Genomic DNA, 18798 nt, shown 5'->3' on the forward strand with positions numbered 1-18798 from the left:
CAGCAAGTAGTGCTGCTGTCTCAGTGCCTGGGTGGTGTGAGAGGACATGGGTTCGATGCCTGCTCAGTCAGTATGGCGCTTGCATGTTCTCCCTGTGTCTACATGGGTTTCCTCCAGGTGCTCTGGCTTCCTTCCATAGTCCAAAGACATGCTGTTCAGGTCCCCCCATAGTGTGTGAGTGCCAGAGAGTGTGTGTTCCACTGATGTATGGGTGAGTGACCCAGTGTAAGTAGTGTATCTAGCAGTGTAAGTCACCCTGGTGAATGAAGTGTGGGCTGATAACACTGCATAGTGTTCACTGAAGTCGCTTTGGAGAAATGCATCTGCTAAAGAGAATTACCCACTTTACATCTGAGAACGCTTTATTTCCATTTAAAGTATATCCAGATATTTTTTTGCATTTTGTAGCTTTCAATTCCAAATTTAAAATACATCCTACGCAGGTCTAACAACATACCTGACATTAGCATGTTATAGGGAAACCAACAAACAAGAAGCCACAGGTCAAACTGTAGGTATAGTAGGAGGTCGCACAGCACGGACCCCCTACACTGACAACTCCACCCAAGGCGACTTACAACAATACACAGGGAGCCTTACAATTATCTATACTTTTGTACTGCTTATTTTTCTTTGGGAGGATGGATTTATGGGTCAAAACACTACAGAAATTCACTACCCGAACAATTTTACTGGTACAAACAAGACTGGAAACTGAACGGGGGGGGAACCCTGACAAAGGCTAGTGGAGGTGGTACCAATTCCCTCATTGACAGAGCAGCAAGTCACTTGTTTCAGACAGATTAGCATCATGGAAATAAATTAAGCTCCATACAGGCACTGTAAACCCAAACTGTAACAAACCCCGTTCCAACTTCTCATCTCAGCCTCAATTACACAGGGAAGATCTAAGGAGCACTGCTACCAAATACCTTCGCTCCACAAATTGTACAGGAACTTGCTGAGAAAAAACAGCCAATCAAAAGCCCCTGTGACATCAGCTCAGCCAATAAAAATCAAGATCCTGCTGGCCACACCCCTCTATAGAACAATGTGTCTGAAAAGGGTTGTCCCAAGATACATAAAGGAGGCAAACTGCAGCTGGACTTTTCCACAACATGGCTTTGAGATGGAATCACTGTACCTGTGGAGTGGTTCTCAAAGGCTTTTCACACTCATACTGCTCGGTTAGGCCACGAAAGTTCTGGGCTCATGAGGAACACTGCCCTGAACCACTTTGGGTACTGGGACCAGCCCAGAAAGCAAAGTGGTTCAGGACTTTTGATCTAACTGAGCATGATGGGTAATTAATTCAATTACCACCTACATAAAGTGTTGGGTGCTATTGTTGGACCATAATAGCCTGACACTTTAGACCAGTTAGACCTACAGAAACGGCTGCAATCAAGCACAAGTTACCAAGTACAGAATGTGACCACAGCTATGTTAAATGAAGGTGACCGACCAGTTATCGAATCCCAAACATGTCAAGAGCAAAGTTCTCGCAGCGGTACACTTTCTCCATTGGACCGCTCCACAGGAAACAAAGGCTCCACAAACAAACCTTCGCGTCACCTTTCAACAAGCTCTCACACAGAGGTCGTTCTTTTGTGGAGCAGCTCGCTGCACAAACAACGGTCACGCTGTTTCAAGGTGGAGGTTCACATTTACCATGTTTTACAGGGCTCTGTCCCACAATCTTCCTGCTCGCCCTGCTTGTCTGAAACTAAGACAGCTCCAGGACAAGGAGACTGACAAAGAGCTATTGAAAACAGGGTGTGTTACCATCCCTGAAACCAGAAACCTCAAATCCCAGTAACAGCTGGTCAAAGGGAAACACTATCAAATGTTCAACAAAACACCAGTCTTAATTACAGCCTCTCAGAGTTTTAACTGACCATTTTGCTAAAGAAAACCATCCCATGGAAACAGTTCTGGACCAAAGTGCAACGAAGTTTAAATGTTCATATCTTCAAAATTTTATTTCATTTTGTTCATGCATCATATTGTGGAAAGAAATCTGTACATAATCACACATCTGCAACTATGTGTCTTTCTCCTAATGTAATGCACAAGTTGTATTTTCAAATAGATGTATGTCGCTTTGAAGAAGAAGTATCTGCTAAATGAATAAATGTAAACCTCCCTTTTCAAAAAGGAGCATTGCGGTGGTTCCACCTCAAGCCATTAGTAGGCAGCAAAGAGCAGGAGTGTGGGGGAACATCAACTCTTCAGTGCTTACAACTCCTGGCTGGTGTTCCTCAATGCTGGTGATCAAAGAATGTTGCACAGGTTTCCGGGCTCAGTCAGTCAGCTACAGGCACTAAGGATTTTCTGGATATAGTGTATTTTAAGTTAAAGTAGCTCAAAGTCAACAATGATGAAATTAGAAGGATCCTCACCCATTTTTGTTATAGCTATATCTTGGACTTCTACAGGACCAGCCCAGTGAACAAAACAAGGTATGTTGCCATAAAATTGTAGCAATGTTAGAGGTATTGATAATGCAGATGAAGCATCTGGATGTTGAAGATAGCAGCATATTTCAAATTAAGATGCTGGTCTGTCCCAGGACTTTTTCAAGGTTTTTCCCTCTCCATCTCAACCCTATTTTTCCCCCCACAACAGGACTTAGAAGATAGTGACCCAGCCTAGTACAAGACACTGACAAAAACAGTCTTACAGCAATATTTAATCATTAGAGCCACGAGTGAAGTTTTACACAACCAATATTTACATTTATTCATTTAGTTGATGAATTTCTCCAAAACATGCAGTGTTAAGGTTACAATTATTAGTTACAAGACCTAACCTGCTAATAAAATCAGGAGATGTCTGCATCTTAAACTTTCAAATTGAGATGCATGTCGCTGGTAAAGGAACAAATGTAAACTGAGGCAGTAGCTGCACACCTTATGATGGTTACGTACAAACAAATCAAGTTACGAGAAGGCTTCTGGTCCCATGTGGGTTGGCAAGTCGAGGACCCAGCGGATACTGCTTCGCGCACACAGTCCCACCCGTCTCCACTGTGCATGGCCAGCAGGGGGCAGAGTGGTTAGGGGTGCCACCTGAAAAACTTGATCCCCCCTGCAGTGCCCCTGATCAATCTATTCACCCTGAATTATTACAGTAAGAACACTGGGGCCATACACTATAAACCTGAACGGAAAGAGGACATCTGCCCATCCACAGCGAAGGGACAAGTGTAACCCAGTCCTTTTACACTGTTTTCACAACATCCTGTGTGTAATCACGTTGTGGGCGAGTGACCAAGGAAAACACACACAAGTCAGTGTTGCAAACTGTGTCCGCTTTCAGTTATGGGTGTAAACAGAGCATTAGGCAACACAAGCGCACACTATCACAATGCTCAGGGTGTGTGTATGGTCAGGATGCAGTACTCAAGCGGCATTTGAAGTCAAACTACCTCAGCTTCTTTAAAAGGAACGTAGGATTATTTTACATCGTAAGATGGTAAAAATAGATCTGCGGCCCTGAGCAAAGTGTTGCTGTCAAGAGTCGCAGAGCAGGAGGGTGTGACCCCGACTGACCCGGGACCATCTGGTTCCTCCTGCAGTTTGAATTTCTAGTGGAGGTGCGGGGTTCCAAGTAACACTGTCTGTGTGTGTGTGTAGTTCGTTCTCTCTCTCTCTCTCTCACACACACACACACACACACACACAGTGCTTCAACCACGCTGCGGGCTGGTGAAATTTACACGGAAGCCGGTCACTAAGCTGCACGTCACGAGGGGCGAGTGAATCCCATCGAACTGTTCCGCCTCACATATCACTTGATCAGTGTATTCGGTGGACATCGCAAGCCGCCACGCCGTCTGGTTACACTTTTTTACCATAGTAACGCACCACTCCAGAGCACTCTTGCACGTGCGCGCCAGTCGGGGTTCAAGTTCACGAGCTGGCGACCCCACACGAACTCGAGCCCACCAGCCGCGTTAGCGGATCGTTAAGTCCACCCCAAAGAGCTGCCGAGTCGTAGACGCGCAGGAGCGCCGCGCGCGCTTTTACCTCCTTCTTCTGACGTCGCGTTTAAATCGCTGCCTCGTCGGCGCTCTCGCGGCGGCGCTACCGCTCAGCTCAAGACCAGGCAGGAAGTGCACGCGACGTCGTCCGTGCAGGTCGGCTTCCAAACTCCCCGGCTTATTCCCCCGTTGTAAACGCGCGACGATTTAAGATGAGGTGCCTACTTCCACCCCCTCGTTACGGAGGCGTGTCGCTTCTTTCGGGCATCTGGCGCAAACCACCCGAATCCCCTTTTCAACCCCCTTGGTGGTCAGGTGGTCCCACCATCCCTCGCGAGGAACTCGCGATTGGCTTCGAGCATCCACGCCCTCCCTTGAACCTGCGCCAATAACAAGGACCTTTCGAGCTCGAGAACCGGTCTATATGATTCGATGATAAGCCGCAAGCCAGAAGCAGTTTCACCAATCATGAAACGCTTGGGTTTCGCGACAGCCAATCACAGCAATTATAAGCGTCAAAGAAGTCTGTACCCTTTGAGTGACAGTGCGTGCAGCCAATGGTATTTCGGTAGGTTCCCTTTCGGGGCTGCTGTCGAGCTGTGACTTCCCTTTCTGCTGGATTGACTCGATTATTCCGTGTTACTCTGGTATTTTTCTGTGTGAGAATGAATGGTATACCTTCATATATGATTCCACTTAAACGCCGAAGAAACCCACGTGAGCACATGTTTATTACGGGTTTATAATCCATGTAACTTCGTGTTTATTTATAATTATTATGGTATTAGCATGGATGTTTTAATCGTCCCGTCCTGGGTGTGTCCCTCCTCCTCCAGCGTGTATTGCCGGGTTAGGCTCCGGTTCACCGCGCGACCCCGCTCGGGACGAGCGGCTTCAGCCAGTTAGTGTGTGTGTGTATTATACTACACTACATAGTCGATGGTTTATATAATATGTATAAACGTAGTTATTTCTTCTGACTGGAGTTCGACAAGCCACTGACTTGTGCACTTTTTCCACGCATGACTTCTGTAGTGTATGTTACTTATGTTTGGTTCAGTCTCACTCACTATCCGTAACCGTGTTCAAGGCAGGGTTCGGAGCCAATTCCAGAAGCACAAGGCACACTCGGTCCATCGGAGGGTAGCCACACACTGCAGGCAACTGAGCCACTACTTCACCCAAGACACACCTTTGGACCTTGGAAGGAAACCAGAGCACCTGCAGGAAATTTGCACACACAGGCAGAACATGCAAACTCTATACAAACTGACAGATTCAAACTACAGCCCAGGAGCTGAGGCACCAGTGCTTTTCACTAATGCATGCACTACAATGTAGGGGTAGCAGGCCCAGGATGAGACGGAAGGCTGTTGACCTTGGACCCTCCGGTTTTCTCCCTTTCCAGTACTTACCAGCGTATTAATATAGTACACTGTGCTAATATTTAAATGCGCCTCTCCTTCATTGCTTCCCCCCCACTTATTACTTGGAGTAATTCTTGCATTCATCTCTTTGAAAAGATGTATAAAATGGTTTGAAAGTATTCATGTACTTAACTTTTTCTCAACACCTTGTGCAAAGTACTATGTCAGAGTGTTCTCAAAGACAGACTTTATTCTAGACTCATTTTACAAAGCATCCTATTTAAATTATTGAAACTATCACTGTACACCTAAGCTGAACAGTCACAGAAGACCCATCTAAATAGAAACAGCACAGGTGCCCATGTCTACATGTTTCCAAGAATATCCTCTTTAACACTTAACATCCATGTAAAAACCCATTAACAAATCACTTAAGATATCTTTCCAAAGTATCTCACCAAATTGGCCTCAGGTCAATGAAACCATAATTTTAGAAACACCAAGTTTATTAGCAAGATAAAACAGCTCTTCAATGGAATGCATGGCTTCCCTTGCTCTTATGACATGAGCAGTATAGGGGAAAACAAATTTAGCTGCATACATCTCAAACTGAGACAAGTTGTCACAACCAAAAAACATGCTTACGACAGTATTCAAAAACATTTGGGGGAAAAGGAAAAAACTAAATGAAGACAGCCATGTATAAATCAATGTTGCAGCAAAAATACAGCCTCTAGAAATCAGAACAATGCTGTATATACACACATGCTTGCTGGGAACCTATAAAATTTTGGGAGTTGCACAGATGTCAACAGGTCATTTTCAAAGGTCAGAGAAACATTGGTGAAATACTAATTTAACACTGATTTTTCTCTTCAAAAGATGCAGTATATGCACTCAAGACAGTGCATCATTATTACAATATGAAATGCAAAACATTGCATGTTCATCTCTGCAGCAGGAATTGTTTTGGTGCACCACAAAAAAAAAAAAAAAAAATTTCAGATGAAACAACATTTTTCCCAGATTATAAACTCCTCAGTGATGCTTTGCCAATCAGGTTAAACTGCTTAGCAGATTCATTTGTCAGTTACTGGCAGTTTTGATTGAGAAATAAGGTTAAATCTGACTTCAACATTATGAAAACAAGTTAATGGATCATATTGGAGTTTCCAGAGATGTTCAATACACCTGTAAGTGCATCAAGGGAAATGAAAGCAGGGAAAAGGCAGGGGGGATCCAGAAAATGTTTCAGACTAATCCCTTCATTGACATAAACCTCCACTCACTATCTGGCATCACCTGGGTTTCACTGAACTCAGATTAGTTTATATTATTTCAGAAAGGAGAAGCATGCATTTCTATGGAAATTTAAACCACCATTCAAAAAAAAGTGGCAGCTGCACCTTCCAAATCCTGGGGTAATGAAAATTCCAGTTCCAACACTGCCTGACCTACCACCAGCTCAGTAGAGATACCTTGCTGATATTAAGAAAGGCACGTGTTTCCATTGTGCCGAGTGTGATAGCCATATTGCCTTCCATTACACATTTTTATCTGGGTTGTTGACACAAAATTCATGCCAAATTTAAAGCTATGCAACAATTGCTCAGGAAAACAGATTCCTGCCAAGGAAGTACAATGGATAATGTTGAATCTGAATGTGTGGGAGATCAGTTACTGACCATTTTAGTGATTGGATTCCCTGTGATGTCAGAGGTTCTCTGCCACCCTGCAACACTGAGAAGAGAGTTCAACCGGAGGCTGCACCACGGTAAAATATCTTTTTTTTTTTTTTTAAAAAAAAAAAAAAAAAAAAAAAAAAGAAAAAAAAGGGTTGCAACACAAAAATAGGCAATATGGCATGTAAGAAACTACACACACAGAAACATGCATGCTGCATTTTTGTTTCAGCAAATCTGGAAAATGATTTGTTTTCCTATACTTTAATCTCATCACACATGTCAATGTTCTTCGCTGCAAGGTAAACTAAGGCATAAAAAACAATTATGGAAAATGTCAAAAAACAACTGTATGCAAAGAAAAAAGTCAAGGCAGGGTCTGAATGCTTGTTGAGTGTTGAAATACACGTTACTGCTCTGTTTAATCCAGCGCAGTCTTTTGGGTTGTTTTACTTTGCCGTCATCATCTGTACAAACTCTGTGGAAGAAATCAGCCACAGCAGTGGGTCAAAAGCAAATCCAGAATTCATATTTCAAAAACTCATAACTGAGTAATACAAGCTTCCCATGTGCACTTGTCATTACACCACTGCAATTCCCTTAGTTCACTATTCCTGTGTGGCAGCTGGGTCATTAGCAATCAATTTGCCACACCTCACTGTGCAATGCAGCGCAGTACATCCACATTAGAATGTCACTGTATTGCTACCTAGAATTCATGAAAGCTCTAATGTATTTTAGAAGTGTAATGTTTCAGGTCACTTTAGAAGAGAAAAAAAAAAAAAAAGAGTCAGGTTTAGAAATAAATTAACAATTCAGAATGGTACTTCAAGATAAATCAGGAACATAATATTAACATGCTCAGGACCTTTCAGTCCTAACTCCTACTCTAACTTTGCAGATCTTATATCTTTGGTTGTTCTTTATTAATTGTTGAGGGAACAGTTATGATTTTAAGAAATTGTTACAGCATAGCAAATTTTCCACAAGTAGTTAAGGTGGGGGGAAAAAAATGAAGCAAAATGTTCTTTGTGGAAAAATCTGTCTGGCCTTGTTTTCTACAAAGAATACAAGAAATCTGACCTTCATAGTTGACCTGCCCATCTCCGTCAATATCAGCCTCTCGAATCATTTCATCCACCTCCTCATCTGTCAACTTCTCCCCAAGGTTTGTCATCACATGACGCAGCTCTGCAGCACTGATGTAGCCATTGCCATCCTAAGAAAGAAAAAGATATTTAGGTACAAAGCTCACAATTTAATTTAAAAATGCTACCTACATGTTGTTCTTTCTTTGACAGATTAATGCAAATTTGAATCAGTTAAGGTCTTCTAATCAACAAAAATTTATCTTGCTGCTTCTGATACAGTACAAAAACTGATTTCAGGCTGCACTGCAAGATTGATTTTCTGCTCCTGCTCAATACGAAGAACTGTCACACTGCAGTTAGCAAAACAAACTTTTAACCTGAATTCCAAGGGGAACCTTTTTATAGCCTATACAGAGGTATAGAACTTGAACTTCTTCTGTAAAGATAAACAGCTATTTGAAGGAGTAAAATAAGCATGATGGATAAACGCTGGATAATAATATCAGGCCACTTTCTGAGCTCTGAAAACTCTTTCATTAAACTCTGAAACAGTTGTAATCCTGGTCCTCTTTTTCCACAGCTCACCTTGTCAAAAACTCTGAAAGCCTCTCTGATCTCCTCCTCACTGTCTGTATCCTTCATCTTTCTTGCCATCATGGTCAGGAACTCTGGGAAATCGATGGTCCCATTCCCTGCATGCAAGAGAAACACAGGTATAACCTTGAGCAAGTCCTGAACACAATGCTCCAGATTCTAAACTCATCCTTCTGGAGATCCCTGGGGGGGGCACTTGCACCGCCGTCTTCCTCACCATCCGCGTCGACCTCATTGATCATGTCCTGCAGCTCTGCCTCCGTGGGGTTCTGGCCCAGGGAGCGCATGACAGTTCCCAGCTCTTTGGTGGTGATGGTGCCATCGCCATCCTTGTCAAAGAGTGAGAACGCCTCTTTGAACTCTGAATGCACAAGGGGAAGGAGGGAAACAAACCCTATCTTAATCAGCATGGTCACTTGGCACTGCATTGCAGCCTTGCACATGCTGAGGGATGCCTGGCCTGTCAGGCACTGGTTTTTTACCATCACAGATGTAACATGTGACTGTTAGCCACAGAAAGCAAATGTGCCCATGTTAGAACAGAAGGCCTAGGTTGGCAACAATGCTTAGGTTAATTCAAAACAGTCAGAGGAATCAGAGCCCAACATAAACCTACAGTATTTGCATAAATAAAATACTATTTTTAATTACTCACCAGCAATCTGCTCCTCTGTCAGTTGATCTGCCTAAAAAAAATTAGTGAACAATTAGATGAAATTGATCTGCAAACAAATATTAAATGTTGCACACATTTATATTTGTTCATTTAAATAACAGTTTTCTGAAATTTGTCGTACAACGTGAGAATCGAAAAGTAAGATACTTATATTGATTTAGCCGTTTATACAGCTAGAGAATTTTTAACCGTTTCAAAAGAGTACTACGACAAGAGGGAGAGATTTGAACCTGGGTCCATTGAGCAGCAGCTCTAACCCTATGCCACATGCCATCCCACACACACGCAGACACCTGAACATGACATGTACCACTGAGTACTGTCAAGTCCCAACACACTGGTCCTGTGATTGGACCTTAACTCTTTAGAATAACCTTTGAAAACTTTGAATGGTACCTTTGAACTTTAAGGTTTTGGTGACAAAGTGATTTCACCAGAATATCTGCTGTGATGACTACCATCCTTGGTGCAATTATCCAAAATTAGGCCTTCTTGCATTACATCTAGGGTATTATTAGATCTGAGTGAAACGTGTCCTAGAAAGCAGTGATAGTGACAGCACTGAGGGAGGGTAAGAAGAATTAATTAACCCTAAAAGGGTCCAGATTAATTTAATGTATTCCACCGCAGCTACAAAATAAAACATTTCATGGTCGCACTCATGTAGAGCACTTGATCCAAATACCACCAACGCAAATAATAATCTTAAGAAAATACTGACATAATAATAATAATAATAATAATAATAATCATAAAAACAGATTTCAATCCAAACAGATTTCCCACCACTGACAAAGAAAGTATAATTACCAGAACGGCAGAAGCCGTCTAAGAAATTACTTCAAAGCATCGTTACGATGATTTTAACCTAATTCACATAATATATAAACCTGCGGGAGAAGAAGTTAAATTGAACAACCAGACAGACTCAGCTGCTCCGAAAATAGTGTTTTCCAGGTCATTTAATTTACATTCACGTGAACTATTTCGATGAATAAGAGGAGATGATTGCAAAAACGTTAGTTATCGGAAGTTTTTTGTTGTACAGTATTGTGTTTACAAACGCTTGAATAACAGAGTTTTATCGAGTTAGCTAGAGAGCTAACATAAACGCATACAGCTAGCCGCCGCAACAACACTGCAGTCACACGCTCCAATTAACACATGTTCTCCGGCTAGAAACCTAAGACATACCTCACAAGACATACTTAATGTTAAATCCAGACTAAACAGATCAGAAATATTTAGAAAGAGTAAAAAAAAATTACCATGGTACTTGTACAGCTACGTTTCAAGCTTCAATTTGCTTTAGTAAACGTCGATTTCTTTGCTTCGCCGCGTGAAGCTTCCTTCCGCGCCTCGCGCCGACACTCTTTGGTCGCGCTCGCAGATCAATCCGCCGATTCTCTGCGTCCATGAATGGGGTCGTTTCGCTGCCCGACAACTCATCTGTCAAACTGATGTATTCTTGCGCCAACTGTGAAGAGTGTCGGGACGAGAAGTAGTACGGAATCCTTGGAACTCGGATACAATTAACTATTTGGGGGGAAAAAAAGAGTGCTATTGAAAAATATGGATACACCTATAACCCGATTTACTTCATTTCAAAAAGTAAAATCGTGACTTCAGTTACAGTTTTCTAGTTAACTGTAGAACATTTCAGTTATTGCAACCCGGAACTTTTATGCAGGGGGAACACCTTACTGATTGGGTGGGCTGAGTCAGGAAGAAGCATCGGATTGGTTGTTAGTCGCCTGCAATGCGTCAGGGAAGGCTGGCTAGCGGGTGTAGGCTGAGAATCCTTAAAGCAACAGCGTCACACTGGAGAATCAATAGAGCGGGCGTCACCAGGCCACGTTCGAGTGTTTTTTCCTTACAGTTCTGCGTTTCTAAATGTGGTACAGGTGATCACCGATTTACGACAGATTACTGTTCTGCAAAACCCATCGTCAGTTAAAAATGCATTTAATACACCTAACCTACCAAACATCTTAGCCTAGTATATGGGCAATGGCCATTACAGACTTGCCACCTTCCCACCAGTAGCAGAACACAGATGGGCATTTCTGTAATGGTATGGATGCCTGCCGCCACCCAGTTTCACACCACATATCACTTGCCCGGGGGGGGAAATTCAAAGTAGTTTCTACTGAGTGTCTATTGCCAGCTCACCATTATAATTTGATGAACATATGCACTCTGCTACGACCTAGTTACAGCAACCACCCATAAACAAGATGTCAACATTGGCTTCCCTTTACTAAAACCAGGTAACAAGTTACTCCTGCTGGGTGTGGATTTATGGCCCCCAATTGTGCCAGAGTAACCAAGTAGCAATACAGTACTTGCTTGGACACATGAAAACATTTGCATACTGGGAATTAGACAGGCTCCTCTGTTGTAGTAGCACTGTCAATCCACTGTGTAGCAGGCCTTCCTCTTTGCCCAGCATGTCCTTGACATAACTTCTCTTCCTAAGGCATCTGAAGAAAGTCAACAATGTCACCTGAGCTTTCTGATGACATCTTTGGTTTGATCTGTAACAATACCCACATGTTTTCCAGCCCATCCACCATAAACAGGATTCTTCACCAGGCCCATAGTTCAAAGGTGTCAGTTTTCTTCCTGTCCAACTTTTGCATCATTATATTGTGACTGAAGAGCATGGCATGAACTAGTCACTGTGCAGAGTCATCTCCCTGCACTTAAGAATTTTGTCCAAGTGCTTCTTGGCAGCTTTAACCAGAGAAATTTGTCATCTAATTTCCTGGCTGCTTGCCACTTTTAAGTAGCACTGAAAAGACTAAAACATCTATGGTCAACTCACTGTCAGACTTCGTACAACAAGGAAGCAAGATTAAAAAAAAAAAAAAAAAAAAAAAAAGACAAATTGAGCCACGAAGTGTTTAATTCAGGACATATCTTTTGTACTAGAGTACATTATCCAAATCAAATTTTGCAAAACTAGTTCCAAACACTACAGCTACTTGATATCCACAGTACTTGCAACTTGCATCACTAAAGCCACCAGTTTTTATCATTTAACACATATCCACTACTGCTTGGAATGATAAAGAATTTGAGACCATTACTTAGTAAGAAAATGGATAAAAAATAAATAAGTGAATGGACTTCAGAGTCATGAGTTAACACATGTAACCACAAGTCATGAATGCCCAAAACTATACTGGAGAATACAAGCTAAAATGATCACTAAACATCTACACACTCAACACCCTTCTGGCTCTAGGAGCTGAAGGGGAAGTGGAGCAGAACTGCCTGTCTAGGCTCCAGTTCTAGGGCAGTCAGGTCCACTTCGCTGCCAGTTTTGTGCTTGGCCGGATCCGTGCTGAGGCGCACGGTGGCCCGGGCAGGCAGTTCTGAGTGGGACAGGCGTAGTGTGGCTGGGTCAGGCCCCCAGTTGAAGGCAGGCAGGTAGCGTTCACTCTGGTCCCAATAGCGCAGGTAGGCCAGCGAGGTGGTGTCATTGTGGAGCAACAGATAGTCCCCATGGATGAGCGAGCGCTCCTTAGTCCGCAAGTCACTCAAGCTCTTGAAGAAACTGCTGAAGGCAAGCCTCTGTTCTCTCTCAGCCTGCAAAATATGAAGATGATATTTAGGTCAAAAAGCATAAGCCACAGGGCAGTCAGGTGCAAGCAGGCAGCATAGTCAGCAGAAAGATTGTTGGCTAAAGTCTGACACCCATGTTTAAAAACATTTTTAAAAATTAAATCAAATATTTACCTTTACAGTCTCATTTATATCCTCTCCTAATTCCTTAGTGTCCCACAGCATTTTGGGAAACTTCGTGTCCTGGTGGAAAGGACAAAATCTCAAAAGTTCAGGCTTTGTCCATTTCCTATAACATGCACACAGTGCTGTACCGCAAGCATTTCCTGTGCACTTACCTGGTCCTCCAGTCCAATTTCATCTCCATAGTTGAACACTGGTGTGCCAGGCAGAGTGAACAGTAGCATCTGGTAGAGCTGAACCAGATCGGGTCCAGCCAGGGAGGCAAGGTGACCCTGTGTCCTGCCTCCCACATTCCAGGCCAGCTGGGTCTGGGGCTGGGTGGAGTAGAGTTGCTGAACAGTGTAAGCACATTCACTAGGGGAATGGCTGCTGGGTTGCAGGACCTCAGACAGAAGCAAATCCACTCCAGAGTGGTTCAGAAGCCTGGAGACCTCAACAGTGTCCCTCCTGTCTGTCACACCTATCAGAACCCTAAAGGAGGGGAGACATCTTTCAGGGCCCATAAAAAGTCCTTTAAATCCATACAAAAAGACATGGTCCACATCAGGGCTTAACATTAACACCCACCCACCTGTCAAATGCAGCTAGAAAATGGCAATAGCAGCTAACCATCACCCCTACTAGTAACTTTGGCAGGTGATGTTTTGGTGGTGGGGAAGGGGAGTAGTTCACAAAACTCAGATCAAATCAAGAGAATGTCATCCTAAATACTACAACTCCCATGAGCACTTGCTGCAGTGTGCAGGCACATACTATTGGTTGCTTCAGCACCACACTCCAAGATGATGAAAGAAGTTGAAAATGTGGTGACATTAACAGCATGAAAAGATCAGGTGAAGAAAGACAGCACAACAAAAAATACCAAAAACCAATCAAGATGAGGCAAAAAACCACGATTTTCAATAAAAAGTCATGATTGGGTGGCAAGTGGATACAGTGTGATGCCAACAAAAACATTGTGCAAACTGTCACGCTCATGGTAACAAGGTACAGAAAATTTGTGGGAACTACCATTTTCAAACTGGAGACAAAGGATCACAAAAAGTCCAATGGCCACATTCATAACCATACTCTAAGGGTGAAAAGTAATTTGTTGTCAGAAGAGCGTTGCTGTGAAAGCACTTAACATGAAGTTAATTTCAAAAGATGACGCCACTTTTCCGAAAAGCATGGCAGATCCTTCACTGATTACTTGTGGATGTGCGACTCAAAACTAACTTTATTGTACTTGATTGTTAGTAATTAATTTTACAAATTTTAAGATAAGGACGGTAACTTCGTTTACATGTAATACTGTCGTCAGCTAGGAAATTGTGAGCACATGTCTGAGCAGCCTAAATTAACATTAAGGCCGTTTGTCTCCCCCATTTCTTCCAACTGACCCTCAGCACACACAAAAGAGCATTGTGTCCAGCTAAATTCATTTTTGTTCAAATCAAAAAAAGTCTCCAGTTACCTTTTATTTATGTGTATGTGTGGGGTGCCATTCTAGCTAGTGAAAATGCTGAGTGGCTAGACTTTGGAAGATTACTAGTCGCAGTAGTGGGTAAGCCAAAAAGTTAATGTCAAGCCCTGGTCCACATCTCATCCTTTAAGTTGAACCTCAACCACTGGAGGGTGTAAATGAGCCACATTTCAGATCTGCCAACCCAGTTTTACTTTTGTCTGCATTTAAGGCATTCAGAATCAGAATGAGGTTTTATTTGCCAAGTGCCCTGACACACACAAGGAATTTGGTGCTTGGTGCTTTCAGTATTACAGACAATAGACAAGGCAGCTGACAGACAGAATAAATAGCATATTTACAGAGTAAAAGAAATACAAAAGTTAATTACAAAGTCATGGGATATATTGCACTGATAGGAAAGCATCCACTCATGGATGACATGTCTTATGAGCTAAATCAGATTAATAGCATTGAAGGGAAGCAAAAATGTTTCAGATGAATTAAATTGTTACCTCTTCTTCTCCTGGGTTGAGTTCTGCACAATAGCCCTGATGTCTGACCAGAGGCTTGGAACCAGCCAGGTAACGCGGTCAATCCCAGAAAGCTTAACCCCATCCACACCCCGGCTGAGCCAGAACACCAGGGCAACCTATTGGGAGAGGTATTTGGGAGATGAAGTCAGCAGATTGTAGATGTGATCTTACTGCTGAACTCTGCACCTAGATTATAGGGTCTTTGCACATTTCAGAACTACAAAAAAATAAGACAGTACTTGCTGACCAAACCAAAAACGAAAGGCTGTGGTGCTCTGTGGGCATTTATTTCCTCCTGCTGAACGTACACCACACGGAGCATCTGACACCCTCTCTCACCTTGAGCCTCTCGGCCACACTGGTGACAGTTGAATTGGCAAACCATGGCACCCTGCCCAAGTAGTTGGGTGTGAGGTCCAAGACCACAGAGATTCCTGTGGGAGGTGAAAGAAATGAGAAATGTGCAACATGAACCCCTTGGCACATCAAGATATGCCATGACACAGCACTGCATCTGAGTTGACAAGAAAACTGAACACTGATCAAGAAGGAAGATCTAGGGACTCCAAAGGGACTATTCCACAGCTCAAGTCAACCAATGAAACAAATATTCAGTAAACACTATAAGGACAAGTGCTGCAAAACACGTGGTACATCACCCGCCAGGACTGACTCACCTTTCTTATGCGCCATGTGGATGAGGCTGTTGAACTGGTCCAGGGTTCCTGCATCAGAAGAGATCTCCTCAAACTCTAGAGTTGCCAGTTTGTCCATGGCAGCCACATGGATGGGGCCCAGAACCAGTCCCTTCACCTTCAGCTGACTTAAGTGGTCAAGCTTCTCCTCCACTCCTGTCAAGTACAGGGATCACAGGAGAGGTGTGCAGCTGGACATTAATACATACATATCACAACCACAGTACTAAATCAAAGCAGCAATTGAGTAATTCATGTTCCCATATTTATGAGGCAGGTTGAGATCTGGATTGTTCTGGCTCAGTCAGCATCCCAGTCACCACACTATGCACTTGGCCCCATTCCAACTGCCAGGAAACTGGCAGCTATAAAAATCTGGCCTGTATAAACAGGTCCCAGGGCTACTGCCATCACATGAACATGCACACTTGCTCCAACCTCAACGACCCACCCCATCAAAGAAATCTGTCCCAACTGTTAAGCTCATTTATTTCCATCATGAGGTGGGACAAAGTATTTTGCTCATGTCTCAGACCCTCCCCCCCAATAACTACCTCTCAGATTCCCAGCATCGCTGAAAGCCTTCAGATCCCCGATCTGATAGAGGGGCCCCATGTTCCACCAGTTCAAGGTGGGCAGCGGCTTACAGGATGGGGCCTGAACGATGATGACAACTGCTCCTGCAAGCATCCCAATCCAACCCAGCCAGAAGAGGATGAGCAGGGCCCAGCGGGTCCTCACCCACCTGAGGAACAGAGAGCGAACGCCAGTAGCAGCTGATCACTACGAAGTCCTACGCTTACAGTCAGTAACATGTTACTACGCAGCCAAGTTCACCACAACTGTGGGAGGTACTCACCCTGGAGTTCCAGCCACCTTCAGGAGCTCCTCCTTGGAGAGGCCCGTGAACTTTGCATCCGCCTCCTCGGGGATCTTGACCTTGACGCAGCCGTTCTTCTCCGTGCTGCTGGGGGACGTTGCCAGCTCATTCCCGGCCGCTCCATCGGTCATCGGCTGCTTCTCCTGCTCCACCTCGTTCAGCTCCACATCCTTCAGGTCCACCTCGCCATCTCCGTCCTTACTCATGTCGACAAGGCTGACGTCCGGCGTATTTTATTACACTGAACCCTGCAGAAAAATACTAATTAACTTGCCTTCTTTGCCAACGCGTTTCCCAGGTACCTTACGGTACTTGGCCTATTTATCCAGCTGTGTATTTCACTGGAATAAGGCAGTACCCTACTGAGGAGTGGGGTTTGAAACAACAGCCTTCAGGTTACTGGTTCATGACCACACCCCTACCGTCTGCATTATACCAAACGGAGCTGCCACACAACCCTCCCATGTCAAAATGCACATCAGCGCGTGACGCCCGCCCACCAATCACCTGCGAGTGACGTATCCCGCAGAAGCTCCCATCGTAGCTCAGTAACGGTCGGTGCGTCTAACCAACGTCATGATACGCTATAAATTAGTCGAAATAAAATTGATGTACAGATTGCGTTAACGACGTATGCAGCACCCCCTCTTTTTTGTTACTCCATCGCGGGAACAGGACTATTAAATTATCACAACGCATTAGTGTTCCTTACACGTCATAAATGACGATCATTATTTCTAACCGGGGACAATCCATTGATTGATTTAGGTTCCACTGCGGCAGAAAACCGGAATGATCCGGTTCCGGCGCGGAGCCGAGCCACCACGCGGGACGGGAGTCAGTCACTACAGTTAGTGACACGGCTGATGCTCGCGTCCCCCGATTACGTAATTTGGTCTGCGTTTAAAAAAAAAAAAAAAAAAAAAAAAAAAAAATTGTCCTGCACCACGGCAAACCCGTTCGTTTAGTCAGCACCAATCAATCTCACGGTAAAGAAGTTAAAGATGCAAACCGTCGAGCAACAACGCCACTTTGCCACTTCACCAGTGTGGTGAAAATCTTTGGTGCAGATTCCCACGCATCTGACTGCAGCATAAATTTGCATGTACAGTCTGACCACGGAATACAAAAACAGCAGGTTTCTAAGTACGTATTCACATGATACAACATAATTATAATATACATGATCCGAGTCAGCCGTCCACTCCGTTAAATTTGTAATCCTTGTTGTGTGTTCGCATGTATCGATTACCTGTACACAATCAATGAGTCACAATAATAATCATTGAGTACATCGGAGCTCGCAACACGGTCACGTCGACGCCAGCCGCTCGGCGACATCTAATAAAAAATAAGCGCTCAGTGCAAATAAACGGAAAAAACGTAAAAAACATACCGGTTCCCACGCCACGGCTCTCCTCCCGCGTAGTTTTCAATCACTGACAGTGGTTGTGCGTGTTACCAAGCGGTCAACGTATCCTGCACGTACAGTGAGTGAGTGTACCTCAAATGTGGCCCTCCGTTATAACTGAATGTAACCACAACGTATCCGAAATACGCGTCTTCTTACTGCACTAATATAAACTAACAAACCGCACTGTATTGCCTACCCCTTCTACTACGACGGCGCCCGCCGACACGCGGCTATTTTATATCCCTCTGCTCACCGGTCGACCCGCCCACAATTAAGGTGGACCATCACCCTGCGACAACAAGCGCAAACACCAGGGCTCCTTGTCCTCCTTGAACAGCAGTTCACTGACAACATACTAGGACTTTTGTTTTAAATAAAATATTAACATGTATATTACGTATCTTAATATAGCTTTATGGTAGACAACAGGTTGATACAAACGTGCCTTATAATCAGTTTTTTTTCCACCTTAAGAGGCTATTCCCTTTATCTTCTGAATAAACAAGTGGGGTCTAAAATTTTCGTAAACAAGTTCCATGAAATGGCTCCCAGTGATCTCTGTTTTTGAAGAAAACACACACAGTCACATTATGGAAAACTTCCCCCCAACACTGGTCATTACCACACAAGATACCCCGCAGAACATCGAAAAGAAAAGTAATTTAGTCTGCTTCCGGAGGT

At 43.7% G+C, this 18798-nt stretch overlaps 3 protein-coding genes across 5 annotated transcripts in view; all 3 read right to left on the minus strand.

Moving 5' to 3' along the window:
• The window catches only part of pcxa (pyruvate carboxylase a), a 68268-nt gene extending 63886 nt beyond the window's left edge, over nucleotides 1-4382 (minus strand). For both annotated transcript variants that reach the window (XM_018728994.2, XM_029247195.1), the window contains exon 1: nucleotides 4032-4382. The gene's annotated coding sequence lies outside the window, so the exon portion shown is untranslated. The remainder of the gene's footprint in view (nucleotides 1-4031) is intronic.
• Nucleotides 4383-5840: 1458 nt separating this feature from the next.
• On the minus strand, nucleotides 5841-10780 carry calm3b (calmodulin 3b (phosphorylase kinase, delta)). Its single transcript, XM_018729062.2, has 6 exons — nucleotides 10664-10780; nucleotides 9375-9405; nucleotides 8937-9080; nucleotides 8711-8817; nucleotides 8118-8253; nucleotides 5841-7512 (listed from the first exon to the last, which is right to left on the minus strand). The coding sequence occupies exons 1-6, from the start codon at nucleotides 10664-10666 to the stop codon at nucleotides 7484-7486; spliced, it is 450 nt and encodes a 149-aa protein (XP_018584578.1). The 5' UTR covers nucleotides 10667-10780; the 3' UTR covers nucleotides 5841-7483.
• Nucleotides 10781-12290: 1510 nt separating this feature from the next.
• slc3a2b (solute carrier family 3 member 2b) lies at nucleotides 12291-18316 on the minus strand. 2 transcript variants are annotated; one of them, XM_018728813.2, is made up of 9 exons: nucleotides 18100-18316; nucleotides 16683-16951; nucleotides 16378-16568; nucleotides 15806-15979; nucleotides 15468-15562; nucleotides 15108-15244; nucleotides 13304-13619; nucleotides 13140-13208; nucleotides 12291-12989 (listed from the first exon to the last, which is right to left on the minus strand). In XM_018728813.2, exons 2-9 carry the CDS (start codon nucleotides 16907-16909, stop codon nucleotides 12642-12644), a joined length of 1557 nt encoding a protein of 518 aa, XP_018584329.1. In that variant the 5' UTR covers nucleotides 16910-16951; nucleotides 18100-18316; the 3' UTR covers nucleotides 12291-12641. The 2 variants fall into 2 exon arrangements, with proteins under 2 accessions (XP_018584329.1, XP_018584327.1); XM_018728811.2 differs by having other exon boundaries at nucleotides 13140-13211.
• Nucleotides 18317-18798: the final 482 nt, after the last annotated feature.

The sequence above is a fragment of the Scleropages formosus genome, chromosome 21 (genome assembly GCF_900964775.1).
Source record: "Scleropages formosus chromosome 21, fSclFor1.1, whole genome shotgun sequence".
NCBI classification, from domain to species: domain Eukaryota; kingdom Metazoa; phylum Chordata; class Actinopteri; order Osteoglossiformes; family Osteoglossidae; genus Scleropages; species Scleropages formosus.

Excerpts from the sequence above, each read along its gene's own strand:
- calm3b (XM_018729062.2), bottom strand. Across the intron at positions 8,818-8,936 it reads CAATGAGGTCGACGCGGATG|GGAATGGGACCATCGATTTC; the intron begins GTGAGGAAGACG and ends TCTTGCATGCAG. Across the intron at positions 7,513-8,117 it reads TGGGCAGGTCAACTATGAAG|AGTTTGTACAGATGATGACG; the intron begins GTCAGATTTCTT and ends TTTCTTCCACAG.
- slc3a2b (XM_018728811.2), bottom strand. The coding sequence starts at position 16,909 with ATGAGTAAGGACGGAGATGGCGAGGTGGACCTGAAGGATGTGGAGCTG. Across the intron at positions 15,563-15,805 it reads CCACATGGCGCATAAGAAAG|GAATCTCTGTGGTCTTGGAC; the intron begins GTGAGTCAGTCC and ends CACCTCCCACAG. Across the intron at positions 13,620-15,107 it reads TCAACCCAGGAGAAGAAGAG|GGTTCTGATAGGTGTGACAG; the intron begins GTAACAATTTAA and ends CCCCTCCTTTAG.